Source organism: Marmota monax, unplaced genomic scaffold (assembly GCF_021218885.2).
Source record: "Marmota monax isolate L192 unplaced genomic scaffold, Marmota_monax_Labrador192_F-V1.1 WCK01_AAM20220418_F8-fsc00078, whole genome shotgun sequence".
Lineage (NCBI taxonomy): Eukaryota > Metazoa > Chordata > Mammalia > Rodentia > Sciuridae > Marmota > Marmota monax.
In genome coordinates this window covers 5,706,102-5,722,431 of record NW_026694865.1, presented here as the reverse complement: position 1 = coordinate 5,722,431, position 16,330 = coordinate 5,706,102, and the positions used below count along the sequence as shown (strand labels likewise).

General features: G+C 44.6%; 1 protein-coding gene across 1 annotated transcript in view; it reads left to right on the top strand.

The window, feature by feature from the left end:
- Positions 1 to 13,397, top strand: part of Slc24a1 (solute carrier family 24 member 1) — a 34,575-nt gene extending 21,178 nt beyond the window's left edge. Inside the window, exons 3-8 of the mRNA XM_046426489.2 lie at positions 2,863 to 2,926; positions 4,105 to 4,196; positions 9,673 to 10,128; positions 10,849 to 10,938; positions 11,746 to 11,912; positions 13,057 to 13,397. Coding sequence (XP_046282445.1) covers positions 2,863 to 2,926; positions 4,105 to 4,196; positions 9,673 to 10,128; positions 10,849 to 10,938; positions 11,746 to 11,912; positions 13,057 to 13,306 — 1,119 coding nt within the window. The 3' untranslated portion in view covers positions 13,307 to 13,397. The remainder of the gene's footprint in view (positions 1 to 2,862; positions 2,927 to 4,104; positions 4,197 to 9,672; positions 10,129 to 10,848; positions 10,939 to 11,745; positions 11,913 to 13,056) is intronic.
- Positions 13,398 to 16,330: the final 2,933 nt, after the last annotated feature.

The window sequence follows — 16,330 nt, the reverse complement described above, 5'->3', positions numbered from 1 at the left end:
CTCAGCAACTGGACTGGAACTGAGGGAGCTCTCTAGATAACAGCTACCCTCCTTTCAACAGAAGACTGCAGTGCTTGATTAATGTCAAGGACCCTCTGGGGTTTTCTGGCCTCCTGAATCTGAGCTCCCAGTAGCTGCTGGGTGCCAGGACACTTTGGGGGACCATGGGTGTCATAGTGGTGGTTGCAGTCAGAGGCAGATGGAGCTTGTAGTCAGAGGCTGCTGCAGCTAAACCAACTCTGAGAACTTGGTAGACAGGTGGAGAGGAGGAAATTCCAGACCTGGTTAACTACTTCCTGTCCATCGCGGATGCTGGCAGAGGCTTTGATCCACCTAGCTTCCCAGACTCCTCAGTTTCCTTGCAGTGCCTACATCATGGACTAGAGGATCGCCAGGTCCCCTCTACCTTAAATCTGGGATGCTGGATCTTGTTACGGCAGTGTTGTCTCCTGGGTGGGACAGCGCCCTCAACTACTGTTGTCAGATTGTCATCATCATTGTCAATGTTGTTCTAGCCAACATTGTAGTGATTTCTAGGTACCATGCCCTATTTAAACACATTCAGGAATAAATTAATCCAATCTGTTGATATCTGTGGAAAATTTTTACAGATGAAGAGTCTAAGGTACAGAGAAGTTAAGAAATCATCCACCTAGGCCCACAGCTATCGTGTGAGTGGCAGGTCTAGGGTTGACACCCATGTCATCAGGCTCCAGAATCCATGCTAACATAACAATATGAGTGAAACACTTTGCAGCAACTAAAGCACTTTTATTTTTTCTCATGGACCCTCATATCATACTCCGATTGTGTCATGGTAGTGGCTTTTTAGAGAGGACTCAGGCCTAGATACTCTGCTTTCCCAAGCAACCCAGTGCTCAGGGGCGGAGCCGGAGCAGACCCCAGGGCATCGCACTGCTTTCTCATTTGCCTTCCCTTCCCCTCTTTCCCTGTCCCAGCTACACAGCTGGGAGGAGCACCTTCCTGAGCTCCAGCTTCTCGGTCTCTGTCACTCCTTCCTTTCCCACAGTGAAATTACATGCATGAAGTACTCTGCGTCTGTTGCGTGCTGGTGCACAGCTGTAATCCCAGAGACGTGGGAGGCTGAGGTCAGAGGATCACAAACTTTTATTTATTGAATATTTATTTATTTATTTTTAGTTTTAGGTGGACACAATATCTTCATTTTACATTTATGTGGTGCTGAGGATTGAACCCAGTGCCTCACATGTGCTAGGCAAGCGCTCTACCACTGAGCCACAACCCCAGCCCGAGGATCTGAAATTTGACGCCAGCCTCAGCAACTTAATGAGATCCTGAGCAATTTAGTAACACCCTGTCTCAAAATAAAAAAAAAATAAAAAGGACTGGGGTTAACCGTGGAAGAGCGTCCCTGGATTCAAACCCCAGTGAAGTGGCACCCTCTTTCTCCACAGAAAAATCCTCTCCACCATGGATGATTTTAGGACTGTCAGCAAAAGAGTCTCCACAAAAGAGTTCAATGTAGATAAACTTCCTATTTTCCTGTTGCCCTGTTTACTGGGCCACTGGCTGAGAAGACACCAGCACTCCAGGTGCTGGACACCCCCTTACTAGTTTTTCACAAATGTATCCAGTATAGTACTTTGAAGAAATGTGCAAACAAGTCCTCTGACCTTGAGCTGGGCTTCACAGAGATGTCTACATTTTTAAGATAAGTTACCAATTGGGCTCCGTGGTAACAGCTGGCAGGGGGAGGAAAGAAAGGGGAGAAGAAGCTCTCCCCTCTCAGGCATTGTCCTTGAAGAGTTAACTTGACCAGAACAGTGAAAGAAAAAGCTGCTTTTATGTGAACTTTTGCAGACTGTGAACTTATGAGCCCCTCCCCTTACATGCTGGGTATAAAACTCTGAAACTCCCCGAACTTGGGGTTCAGGGGATTGATTGATTACAGCAAAAGCTGTACCCTCTGAACCTGGCTGCAGCCAAATAAAACTGTTTCCTACTATCTTCGGTGCCTTGCCTCCTTTGTCTCTACAACACCAGTACTCCCACTCCCCCCAACAAAGTACTTTGCATGTTGCCTGGCACATAGTCACATGGGAAGAGTTGCCCTCCCCGTTTTCCTTGCTGTAAAATCAGGGCAGCACCGTTCTGTGCCCATTGCTATGTGGCCTCCAGCGAAGAAGGTGCACAGGGATCTAGAAAGAGGCCTTGCTTGGACTCTACGTGTCTGGGGTCAAAATGGGTGTGGCCAAGAGCTTGTTGGCTGTCTGGAGAGGAAAGGCTCATGAACATGGCCACCAGTGGTCCCCATGGAGCAGCACACACAGAATGCTATCATCCTGATTTCTAGAAGGTTCATAAAAAGAAAGCTTCAAAGGATTTTACTGATAATCTAGTCCAAGGGTGGCAAAAACACATTTACTTGCCATCATTTCCCCATTCCCTGCCCATCACAGATGTCACTGATTAATTCTGGTACTTTGTCAGCAAGTTTGGATCAGAATCTTTCCCAATTTATCACTTAAGCAGCCATCACTTGAGCTCATAAGGGAAATAAATCCTACTTATTGTTTCTGAGTGCAAGTATGTCATTGTACAGAAAGGATGTAGGCTCTGAGAGGGTGACTTGCCCAAGGTCACAGCCAGTTAGAGATGGTGCAGGGAATTTAAGACCAACTTTACAAATTGGGTGCTGTTAGTAGACCCAGTAGGATCAGAATTCCAACACGGAGACCCCCAGGCCTGCCTTTCCCTGCTCACTTCTGCTCTGGTGGCTCAGTTGACCGTCCTAACTGAAGGGGCGTGGTAGGGATGACTTTGCAGTCCCAGATTAGGTGTTTTGCCTTTCTTGTTCGCAGCCCACCCTCCCAGGACAAGGAGGAGAGCTTGAATCAGGAGGCCAGAGCCCAACCCCAGGCCAAAGCAGAAAGCAAACCAGAAGGTGAGAGGATGGCCGAACCAGTGGGGTTTCTCCTGCCACCTCCCTCCCTCCTGTTGGCAGCCAGCCCAGGGCAGGAACCGAGGCACTGATCTTGGCCTCTGTGAGCCAGTCAGTCAGAGGGATGAGCTGAGGCTGCCCATAATAGGTTTCACTCCAGCCTCCTTCTTCCAGTCTGGTCTCCTGATATATAGCTGCTGCCCAAGGGGGGCATTGTGAGCTCTTCTTAGATAGGAAGGGAAGGCCAGAAGGTTCTAGGACTCCCATTTCTTTCTAATTTTTTTTTTGGTAGTTGTAGATGGACGGGACGCCTTTATTCTATTTGTTTATTTTTATGTGGTGCTGAGGATGGAATGTAGAGCCTTCCACATGCTGGGCAAGCCCTCTGCCACTGAGCTACAGCCCAAGCCCCATGGACTCCCATTCCTTTTTTGCTAAATCTTACCTGTATCTTCTTCCTATTACTTCTACCTAAGGATAGGGTTATTAGTGATTGATGTGAAATCAGCAGCCCCAGAGAGAGAGGGAAGGCTCTGCTGGATGAGGGAAGGTCACTAGGGGTCTGGTAACACAGACGTCCAGCATCTGTGTGGTGACTAAGATGAAGGAAGTGGGACAGCTACTGCCATACGGCCTCTGCACACCAGGTCTGTCTGGTCCACTCAGAAACCCTGGGAGGAAGGTAGAGCAGCATTCTTCCCATTCTGTAGAAAAGGCTATGCAGGCTCAGGGAAGTCAAGGGACTTGCCCAAAGACACACAGTCAAGATGTGAGAGAGCCTTACCTAAACTATTAGCTCTCCAGAATTTCTGTTTCCCTCCACTCAATCCTGTTCCACGGCTTTAACATGTCTCAAAATCAGCAGGATCCTTTCCGGAGGATTAGACCCTGAGCGCTGAGAGTGCCCTCCCTCTCTCTGCTTCAACTGCTCGAGCTGATCACAGCATCCTTGGCCACGATGGCCAGGAAATGTCTGTGAATACCTCTCATCTGCAGGTATCTCAGGGGACAGGGCAAGAACAATGCACATCATCTTACTTTTCCTACCAACAAGAAATTTCCCCAACAAACCTTCGGAGACCACACTCTCCAATAGCCCTGCAGCCACTCCCATCAATGTCTGCAGCTGCCCCCAGAACCTGGTCCGCTCTTCTGACCTAACCCATGTTTATCCTTTAAAGAGGAGCCACCAGCTGAGCTCCCTGTGGTCACGGTCACACCAGCCCCAACTCCAGACACTAAGGGAGATCTGGAGGAGAATCCTGGTGGTCAGGTAGGCGCCCAACCTCTGCACAGGTGAGGGATTTAAGAAGCCCAGGGAAGGACTTTGTGGCCAAAAATAGTTCCTTCCTGAAGGTCTGAAATTCTATTTGAGTTTCATTCTTCTGGAGTAAGCATCGCTCTTCTCTGAAGTCGCTTGAAAACCACAAAAACCTGATGTAGCCAGTAAATTTACTGTTAGCATCTCAATATGAGTGAGGTGATACGTACAAGAATGTACTGCCGTGGACTGGGGTGGTGGCTCAGTGGTAGAGTGCTTGCCTAGCATGTGTGAGGCAGTGGGTTCAATTCTCAGCACCACATAAAAATAAATAAAACAAACGTTCATCAACAACTAAAAAAATCAAAATAAGTTAAGAAAAAAAAAAAGAATGTACTGTGAGTGCCACGCACTGCGAGAACACAAAGAATTGTTAGTGAGTTTATTGGCAACTAGGGAACAGTGAGACCAGGTGCCTCAGAACACCAGACATCTTGGAATGCGGTGGGACAGCATTCAGCCTGGTGACCCTCAGCCTGGGGACCTCCCAGGCTCCTCACTGCCTGTGCACCTGGCTAGATACCTCAGCCTCAGCCGCAGGGTCTCACATCCTGACACAGCTTTGTCTTGACAACTCTTCTTCCACCATGCTCTGACCAAACTGAATTTCTTGTCTCCATGTTTTTCTGCTCCACACCTTGGCTCACATGGCTTCCTCGCTCTAGAATGCCATTCCCTCTCCATCTTCAGATAGCCTCATCTTGCCCACCCTTCCAGGCCCAGTTGTAAATACCTCCTCTGCTATGAAGATTCGTTGATGTCCCCAAATCTGAATGTCCATGGTGCTGTGTGCCTGTCTTGAGGCTCTTATCACTGCCTCCCTTGCATTTTTGGTCTTTCTTAGTCCCTACTAGTGGTGAGGTTACTGAAGGCAGGATCCACGTCTGAGTCTTCTCTGTTGCCACACGAGAGGGAAATATAATGCCTAACATCCAGCTATGCTCAATATAGGTCAAGAGACTTATAGTAAATAAATATTGATTGCAAGTTCCATCTCTGTTTTCCTATCCCAAAGTACTCAATTATATCTCATTCATAATCCAGCATTTTAGGGCCCAGCATCTAAGACATTTTTATACTATCATGAAGGTTCCAAGAGGCCCAATATGGTTGGCTCAAGTAAAAAGGATTAAGAGGGCACAGAGGTGTCTCTGGAACCACAGTGCAGGAAGTGAAGCTTGGATCTGGGCAAGGTGTCACATGCCTATAATCCCAGCTACTTGGGAGGCTGAGGCAGGAGGATTGCAAATTCAAGGCCAGCTTGGACAATTTAGCAAGACCTTGTCTCAGAAGATAAGAAGGGCTGGGGATGCAGCTCAGAGGTAGGGTACTTGCTTAGCATATGCAAGGCCCTGCTTTCAATCCCCAGCCCTGCAGGAGGAAAAAAAAAAAGTGAGACTTATCTCACAAGGAGCTGTATCTAGATCTGGTGGCTTCTAGCTCTATTTGCTGCCCACCCTCTGTCTCCTTCTGTGCCCATGCTCTGTCACTCAGCCTATCTTGGCGGCCTGGCTTTGTTTTCCTTGTCAGTCCACAACCTTAAGCCACCACCCCAGCCCTCTAGTCCAGAGCAATGACAGGTTCCCAGCCTTTAGGATCAACCCAGGTGCCAGGACGATGATCCAGTTTGTATCCAGTCAGCTATGGTCAGGAAGCAGTGGGGCACCTTGACTCCAACATGGAAGAAGGGGGCCACCAGTTCAGCTGTGGCTTTGGGGTGATAGTCCTCAGAGAAGAGGGTGCAGGCTGCTCAGACAGTTCCATACCTATTGATTGAAATGACTAATTTCCTCCAGGAAGTCTCCCTCTGATGAGAGTGGGTGAGGAAGGAGGGCAGGAATTATTTCAGACTAAAATCTTCATTCCTAATTTAAAGCACAGGCCTCAGCAAGTAACAATTGACTTCTTTACTGGAGGTTTTCAACCCTGATTGTATAATGGAATAATCTGGAGGAAGCTTAAAAAATTTCCCAGGTCCCTCCCTCAACCAATTAAGTCAGAATATATGGGGTGGGTTCTTGGACACCAACGGTTTCAAATGCCTCCAGCTGATATTAAAATGCAGCAGAGTTGAGAATCACTGAACATCCTTTGAGCGTTGCCAGTATTGTGACATTTGCTAGAGATGACACAGACACAGAGTCCAGGCCTTTGCTCAAGCTAGCATCTTATAGGTTATTTGGGGAACCTAATCTGAGAACTGCCGCAGTCTGGCTGGGCACAACAGGAGCCACTTGTCAAAAGAAACTAACTTTATTTTTAGAACCACACACGCCAAACAAAACAGCTCCTCAGGAAAAATCCTCAGAGCCCCAACTGCCACCACCGGCTTCCCACAAGCCTCTCTCCACCACAAGTCTCTCCACCTCCCCCCATCCTCCTGCTCTTGAGGCCAATTGGCTGGGTCGCATGGGCGGAGCCAAAAAAGTCCCCCAATGAGCAGCTCCGTGGTCTGAAAGGGCAGGGAAACAGCCCAATGAGCATCACCGCAGAGGAGCCAATCAGCTAGATGTTGCTGGGGCCGCTATGAGCCAATCATCAGCTGGCAGCTGGAAGTTTGCTGGGGCCCCTTCGGCTGTGGCTCTCAACATCTCCCCCTCTCTGTTTAAACAACAAGCATGTGGCTTAGGGACCGTGCCTGCCTTAGGTTGTCCAATAGTACATATGGTCCTTACCCGTTAGGTTGGTACCATTGCAATTGGATCTTACCCGTCACTGACTACCGGTCCAGTATACAGCCACACCTGTGGAGAGGCCTTTGTACCAGCGGGGGGGGGGGTGAGGTTCTTTGCCTCACCTCTGTTGGCCCCCAAATTTTAGCTGAACGATCATGACAAGCAGAAGGGAGGAAGATACACCAAGCCAATTGACGGCTCCTTTTGGAAAAATTGTACCACTGATGACATCATCAGCAAAAATACCCCAACACTACCACAAGTCGCTGCACCAACAGATAGTTCACAATGCATACAAGTGAGTTCACAATGCAAGAAAACAATTTTCTTTTCTTTCTTTTTTTTTTTTTTTAGAAAACAATTTTCTTAACAATGTACCTTATCTTCAACAGAATTATTAAATATAATGAAAAAGAAAGGTGAAAGTAAACAAACAGATCTGTTAACCTCCTTTTTTGTTCATATATTAAAATAATCCTCAACAGCTGTTTACCCAATTTAAATTAAACCATTTAAATCACGTGAAAAAAAAATATTTGGATCCATTTTTTCACGAGCGCTCATCATATATGATATATGGACATATGTACATTCAAACATATAACACAAAACACAAGTGTGCACACATAATATAATACATATAACACATAACCTAATAGTAAAGGCCTTATAACTTTTTACAGGTGAACTCTCCATTGCAATGTTTAAAAACTCTATAGTCAAAAAATAGAACTGATCAGCAAAACATTAACCTAGGTCTGTATGAGCTCAAAAAACAAAATAGAATGTGGGAAAGGGCAATAATAAAATAGATATTGAAAAAAGCATCCTGGTTCTATCGCAGATGTAAGGATAGCCAAACTGGAGTTTTGGATGTCAGCTGTTATGGACTTGAGTCAAATCATCTTCTTTTTGAACCCTCAGAATCAGTGGCTTTTAGTGTGGAGATAGTCCATGGTTCCCAAACACTGATCTGTAGACGAATGTATTAGCACCTGGGAAAATGTCAGATTCAGATTACTGGTATCCAGTTCCAGAGATCCTAATTTAGCTGGGACGCGTAGAACCAGGAAAACTGCCTATCTTTCTTTCTTTTTGTGGTAGCAGGGACTGAATTCTGGGGTGTTTAACTACTGAGCAACAACCCAGCCCTTTTTAATATTTTATTTTAGGGTCTCACTAAGTTGCTTAGGGCTTCATTAAGTTGCTGAGGCTGGCTTTGAACTTGCTGTTTTCCTGCCTCAGCCTCCTGTGCTGCTGGGAAAACTGTTTTTGATAAGCTCCCCAGGTCTGGGAGCCAAAGGTCTCATTCAGCCTGGCATTTATAAAGCAGAGTAGCTTGGTGGCTAAGAGGTCAAAGCATTGAACTATGCATATTCAGATCCCAGCTTTAGTTTCTCCACCTGTAAGATGAATATAATTCCATGTCATGAATTGACTCATGAAATATAGTAAATGCCAGGTATTATTATTAAACCATTTACTCTGTTGCCCGCACATAAAAATGTGTAATAAGTGGGGTGTGGGGGCACACATCTGTAATCCCAGTGACTTGGGAAACTGAGATAGGATTGCAAGCTTGAGGCCAGCCTCAGCAACTTAGAAAGACCCTGTCTCAAAATAAAAAATAAAGAGGGGCTGGGGTTGTGGTTCAGTGGTACAGCGCATGCCTAGCTGTATGAGGCACTGGGTTCCATCCTCAACACCACATAAAAAATATAAATAAATTCAATAAAGGTATTGTGTCCATCTACAATATATATATATATATATATATATATATATATATATATATATACACACACACACACACACACATATATATATATGGTTAGGGATGTTGCTGAGTGGTCAAGCCCTGGGTTAAATCCTAGTACCAAAAAAAAAAAAAAAAGGTCAGTAAATAGGTATCATATAAAGTAATATAACAACTTAGGAGATCTAGTAGACTCCACAATGTGTTGTTACCACCAAAGATATCATGCTATATACGAGGCGGCATTTATAGAGGCCTAGTATCTAAGACAAGGGAGGTGGTAGTCTTGTTCCACTGTATGTGTGTTCTGTGTTCAGTTTTGGATGTCCCCCTTCTGGGGTAGAGCTAAATGGAATGAGTTCATCAAGTTGTGGAGCAGTCTGTAGGCTATAGCACCAGGGGCAGGGTGATGATAGAAAGACCTGGGGATCTTTAAACCAGAGAAGAGAGTTGTCTCTTGGACGGGCACTAGGCTTGCTCTGTATTGCTCCAAAGAGTAAACCTGCATGCAGAGATGGCGCTGGTATGGAATTTTGATGCAAACATGAGCTTCAAACCAATAAGAACTGTTAAAGATGACAGAAGCTGTTTTAGGTGGTGAAATCTCCATCACTGGAAACAACCAAATAAAAGCTGGGGACTGGGGTTGTGGTTCAGTGGTAGAGTACTTGCCTCGCATTATGTGAGGCACTGGGTTCGATCCTCAGTGCCACATAAAAATAAATAAAGATATTGTGTGTCCATCTACAAATTTAAAAAAATTTTAAAAAGATATTGTGTCCATCTACAACTAGAAAAAATATTAAAAAAAAAAAGCTAGACCACCATGGTTAGGAATATTGGGAGGGGAATTTTGCTGAATGGTTGCTCTAGTTTTCTCCTACTTAAGTGTTCAGACGCACGCAGCCTGAGAAGAAAAACCACAAATGGGGAGGAGTGGGGAAGGAGGACAAGCAGAGCTCTCACCACACATTAATCTGTTGGCCTTGGATTGCAGGAAGGTGCCGCTGGAGCCGAGAACACAGGTGAAATGACAGGTGAAGAGGGTAAAGCTCCTGGTGAACAAGGAACTAAGAAAAGTGGAGGTGATGGCAAAACTGAAGCAGAAGAAAAAGAAGATGAACCCAAAGGTGGAGGTGAAAACCAAGCAGAAGATGGTGACATGAAAGGTGACAAAGGTGAAACTGGAGCCCAAGAAGTCAATGCTGAAAATCAAGATGAAGCCCAAAATGAGAAAGATGCAGATGATGAAGGGGGAAGTGATGGAGGGGATAGTGAAGAGGAGGAGGAGGATGAGGAGGAGGATGAGGAGGAGGAGGAGGAAGAGGAGGAGGAAAAGGAGGAGCCTCTGTCCCTGGACTGGCCTGAGACCAGGCAGAAGCAGGCCATTTACCTCTTCCTCCTGCCCATCGTGCTCCCACTGTGGCTGACGGTGCCTGATGTCCGAAGGCAGGTGAGTGCCCAGCTGTACCTCAGGCTGCCTGTCCATGGGCTGTGGGGCCTCTAGGTCCCAGGGCTCATACTCAAGGGGAGGGAGAGGTTGGCAGGGTTCCACCACTGCAAGGATGTGCGACATGACTGCAGCTCTGGAGGGAGACCATGCCTAGGTGACATACCACTGGGATTGGGGGCCCCTAGACTTCATACGTGCCTTTTGTCCCTCATAATCAGTGTCCCTGTAAATAGTGTGATCTAGTCTCCTTAATTCCTGATTCTTGATTTATTATTTAGGAATGATGCCACTGTATCATGTTTCCATGGGATTTTCTGAAAACTCAGGGTGGATACTGATATTCCTACCCAGTGTTTCTATTTGTAGAGAAGGAACTGACTAACGTGTTCTACTCAAAGAGAGTCCATTTTCTGTCTTTGGGTCCAGAGAGGATGGGGCAGGGTGAGATTGCAAAAGCCAAATGAGATGTCCTGATGGATCTGGATCGAGGGCAAGCAAATAGCTCTTGAGTTTGGTGACTGTTGAATGCCTTCCTGGCTGGACTCCCCTGCGCTCACCTTCTTGCCCATCCACCTCAAGGCGCTCACTGGAGACAACGCCTCAGTCCTACTCTGGTCTCCAGACCCTCCCATCACTTCCACCAGACCTTGGCACCGACCCTGGGGCTCCCTCAGGAGGGCCAAAGACCTTTAGCCTTTTTTTCTCTTCCTTTTAAAACAGGAGTCTAAAAAGCTTTTTGTTATCACCTTCCTGGGATCCATCATTTGGATAGCCATGTTCTCCTACCTCATGGTGTGGTGGGCTCACCAGGTAAGTGAAGGGCAGGAGCTCCAGTCTTGCACCAGCAGCTCCCAAGGGCACTTTTTCCTCTCAAGATTAATTTCCAGTACCCAGGGAATATCAAGGAACAAGTGAATTTATGTAGTTTCTACGTTGTTTCTAAAGGTTTAAAAGTACAGACATCTGATTGTGGTGGGCACCCAGCTTTTGTTTCGCGTGGTATTCATCCTAGCACAGAAAGCCTCTCCACTCCAGCGATCGTGTCTTATTAGCCTTCTTCCCTACTTTTTCTGTCACACGGTGCACCTCTCTCCTCCTGGGGAAATCCCTCACACTCTGACAGCCAGCTCAGTTTTGCTGGCTGTCTGGCTTCTTCCCAGTCCTGGTCCCCGTACCCAGGGCTTTTCCGTCTGGCTTGGAATCGTCCTTCCAGAGCTGTAAACCTCTGCAAGCTTTTCTCCCCTCCCTCGGCTGCCAATAGGGCTTGTGCCATACGCCCGTCTGCGGCCTCTAATTTGGTTCCTGGCAACGGCAGAGGTCTGTGTTTTCTGGAAATGCTGAGGTAAACAGATATTTGGAGAAGCAGCCCTTTGGGCAAGGTAGACGTGCTATAGTTGGAGTGAAGGCAAGGGCGGAGATGGTAGTTCAACTTGGAGATGAGCAGGGCCTCGCTCTCTCCCTGTGGCCACCCATCCCTTGCTCAGATGGAGGGCATGCACTGAGCTCCTTGGAAGGGGCTCCCCCTGCACAGAGTAGTCTGGGGTTGGTGCTGTGAAGGCTCTGTGGGTTTTCCCAGACTCTTGCCGTGGTTTCTCATTACTGTTGCTGGTTTACTAGGTTGGCGAAACAATAGGGATTTCTGAAGAGATCATGGGTTTGACAATCCTGGCAGCTGGCACATCAATTCCTGACCTCATCACCAGTGTGATTGTTGCTCGGAAAGGCCTGGGAGACATGGCTGTATCCAGCTCTGTGGGTAGTAACATATTTGATATCACTGTCGGGTGAGTGGCGATGTTCCTTTCCAAGGCATGTGAAGTAAAACTGGAAATCCCTGCGCGGCTGTTTGCTGGTTTTCTGCTTCATTCATTACACGCGAATAAAAGGGCGTGCACAGTTGTTGTTTCTACAAGGCAACAAAGTATCCTTCCTTCATCATCACAGCCCAAACAAAGGGTTCACAGAACTTTAGCGCTGTTGGAAATGTAACTGACTAGAATTGACAGATGAAGTGAAAAATGAAGCTCGCTCCATTCCATTACAAACAGTCCAACACAGGTATCCAAGTTTGCAGACCGGTTGGAAGGAAACTTTTCACTTCTTGATATTCCAGCTCATTTGCATTTGGATTCCTGCTAGCCCAGTCTCTAAAAAGCATTTTGCATAAACAAGCAATTCCTTCTTCCTCCTGTTCCCATCCTCTTCCCTGTCCTCCTGACCTCATCAGAGCAGAGCGTTATTTCCATTTCCCCAATCCTGGCCTGGATGTGATTCCCTTTAATTTGAATTGTGAAGTGCTTGCCTAGCAGGCATGAAGCCCTGAGTTTGATACATACATAGAAATAAATTGAATGTGTACATGCGTATTGGAATGGGATGGCAGACAGTGGCAAAGAGGCCTAGGAGAGCCCCCTAAAGAATTTAAAGAAACTTTATCCTGACATAGGCTTTAGTCATAAAAATTTAAGAGAGTCAGGGGTTGTGCCTCAGTGGTAGACCACTTGCCTAGCATGTTTGAGGCACTGGGTTCGATTCTCAGCACCACATATGAATAAAATGAAGGTCTATCAACGACTAAATAAAAAAATTAAGAAAGATTTTTAAAAATTTAGAGATTCAATTGATCTGTGTTAGTCATATAGAAGGTAGAAAGCATACAGGAAAGAAAATAAAGTTCTAACTCAGAGCAGTGTTCTAATCCAGATTTTCCCAATCATTAGCTGTGAATCCTTGGACAAGCACTTTAATTTCCCCAAGCCTTAGTTTCCTCACTTTGAATTGGGGCTAATAATTTCCCCTCTATTTCATAGTTTCTTTTTTTGTTATGTGTGAAAAAAATAAGTGCTTAGTAAACTGTAAAATACTAATTAAGTATATGGAATTATTATAAACATTAAGAATATTCACAATATTTCTTTAATCTTGCAGCTTGCCTGTTCCTTGGCTGCTTTTCTGTCTTATCAATGGATTGCAGCCTGTGCCAGTCAGCAGCAATGGCTTGTTTTGTGCAATTGTTTTGCTTTTTCTCATGCTCCTGTTTGTGATCTCTTCAATTGCATTATGCAAATGGAGAATGAACAAGATCCTGGGCTTCACAATGTTCCTTCTTTACTTTGTATTCCTGATAATCAGTGTGATGTTAGAGGATCGAATCATATCCTGTCCTGTATCTATCTGAGTCAGTCATTGTATTCACAATGGACATAGATAAGATTGTGCCAGAAGTTGTTGTACCTGTTATATTAATAAAAGAATGAACATGATGGAGGAGAGTGAACTGAATAGTCCGGAGTCTCTGATGGGAATGTGATTTGGGACTGAGCCTTATCCTTGAAGCTCATTGTGGGTCAAGAACCTCACCTCTGGAGGAGTGGAGTTCCCACCTCTTTCTCAGGAAGACTTATCTCTTGTGGAGGCTGCAGAAGGAACCCTGAAGCCAGAATGTCTTCTAAATTAAAGAACTGGGGACTGGGGTTGAGACATGCACAGCAGAAATAAGAAAAGGTCCCTTGTTCATAGTTCCCTGATCATTCCTGAAGAGCCACGGGTCTAAAGATGTAGATGGGGGTCTACACCTCACTCTCTTGGCTCTGCTCCAAGCACACACTACAGTTTGCTATGTGCCCTTTTTCTGTTCAGATGCGAAGTTTTATCAGGCTTGCAGTAATTATATGTTCAGTTACTGAGTTTAAGGAGTTAAGGCTACGGGGAAAAATAATAGAAATCAATTCTCATTCTACATCATAGTCCAGTAAAATGTACACCAGCATTTTTCTAGCTTTAAAAGAAAGCATTAGCTTTTATTGTTACATTTCTGAAAAGTGAAATTACAACAGGAAGCAGCCTGAGAAATGAAAATTTATAATTTGCTCTTGAATTGGGAAGAGTGGAGATTAGAGAAGGAAAACTACTTTAAGGGCTATTTAAAAATATGTTCTTGTTCGAAAACCCAAATTTGAATTATCTCTATCAGTAGTCACTTTGAGGGGTTGACATTCAGCTGCCCTGGCTCTGCCCCTCCATCATGTTTTACAGTGGCAATGGTCACTAGTGAGTGAAAAGGGATGTAATATTTTTTTTGTGTATGTGGGGGTCAGGTACTGGGGATTGAACACAGGGGCACTTTCCCACTGAGCCACATCCCCAGCTCCTTTTTGTATTTTATTTAGAGATAGGGTCTCATTGAGTTGCTTAGGGCCTTGCTAAGTTGCTGAGGCTGACTTTGAACTTGTGATCCGCCTGCCTCAGCCTCCTGAGCTGCTGGGGTTATAGGCATGTGCCAGCGTACCCAGCAAGGGATGTAATCCTAAAGAGCCCAAAGTCAGTAGAGCCAAATATGGTTTATAAAGTAAGAGATCCAGTGGGGCAATGCTATTTTTTTTTTTGTCAACCTAGATAGGATTGTAAGGCTAGACTGATTTCTTGTGTGGTTCACAAGTGGATCTTAAGGCAATTTACAAAGGGGAAATGCTTGCCACAATAACAACATGTTGTAGCTAATGTAAAGGACACTTGTACTTTTTAAAAAATTTTGTGGTTACACGACTTACGTGGAATTTGATATGCTTGTATATTAAGCCACTGGTTACTGCTTTTACTAGCATTGTTAAGGGGCATGTTAGAAATAACTTTACCTTACTGGTATCAGAGCAAAATGAGCTTGGGTGACTAACTTATGATGGCAAATATGGCTTCAATTACAAACAGGAGGAATGACTGATTCATTAAAGCAAGAAGATAGCAGGACGGATGTGATGTGGGGAAAAAAGATCAGTTATTTTGGTGTGGGAGGGCTAAGGTGTTCAAAAAACTACATTTTTAAAGATGAGCTGCTTCATTTAATTAATTGCTTCACTACTTCAGGACTCCCATGATTTGAAAGTAATTTTTATTAAAAATTTAGTAAAAATTATGAGTCCCAGTGGTATTTTGTTTTACAAACATGGATGGGCTCATCCTTGTCTTAAGATCATATAAGCAGAATGCTCAAGAGAAGACTAATAAATACGAAATTCTATATTCTTAAATTAATTAATCTCATTCTTGATGGGGCCACACTGTGGAGTCTCCATTTATGAGGGACCAGGAATAGGAAGGGACATCCCAATATCAAAATTCTGGGTGCCAACCTGGTGTCTATAGCCAAGTCCAGCTAACCTCAAGGAAGTCACCTCCTCGCTGACAGCCTGGATCTGATGTTTTTCATCGGACTTAATGAGGAGAGATGAACAGTGAAATGGTCTTTTACAATAAAGTGCTGAGATAGCCATTTAATAATTAAAATGAACTCCAATTACATAATTATCTTTCCCTAGTTTGCTGGACTTCTGGCATCCCTTTGCCTACCAAGAAAGTTCTGGTCACTTCACATTATGACAGAACTAAGTTATAAGAGATGAAATCTGGGTCTTGGCAAATGAGTAGAAATTCACCGGGTAAGAGAAAAAGAAAATTCCAGGGAGATGGAAAACTCATGTAACTTCTAAAAGATTAATTTGTTATGCTTGGAAATTAAAATTTCTGTCACACATTTACAAATCTTCAGTTGAATAAAAATCATGCTTTTAAAGAAAGTACCATCTTAAAATGTCAAGAAAATATTGAGATGATCCTCTCATTTGATATGCAAATGATCTGTATAGTTACCTGGGACAAATTCTTGGTCATTCATTCAGCCTAGAAAGCCTTAAGTGTTCCCACATGAGTATCTCAACTGGAAGACAATTGAGATACTCATGGCTGTGCCATGGATGACTTTCTTCATTCCCCTTAGGGTTGCATTTACTTGATGGTCTTGGCAACAGGTTTGAGCCAGATTTCAAAAAATGTGAAATTCTTTCTAATTAAATGGGTTACGATTCTGTATGTAAATAAAAAAGGAATTTATTCCAGATATTTGAAAATTATATGTATTTAGGTGGTTACTATACTTTTATTGACTTTAAATGCCAATAAATACCTTTGGCTCTGATTCCTTTTTTGTTGCCCTGCAGGTTCAGCCTGCAATGTGTTCTATGACTGGCTGTTATGAAAGATGCAAAGAGAGTGCTCATAAGCAGGTCTGATCATCCCCAGGGTACCACCAGGGCCTGGCAGGATATCCTGGGCCAAGACTGTCTATACAACAGAAGGTACATTCTGGTCTTTAGGTTGTTGCTGTGATAAAACAAAATCTAGAGGACTTGATTTATGGAAAAGTCTA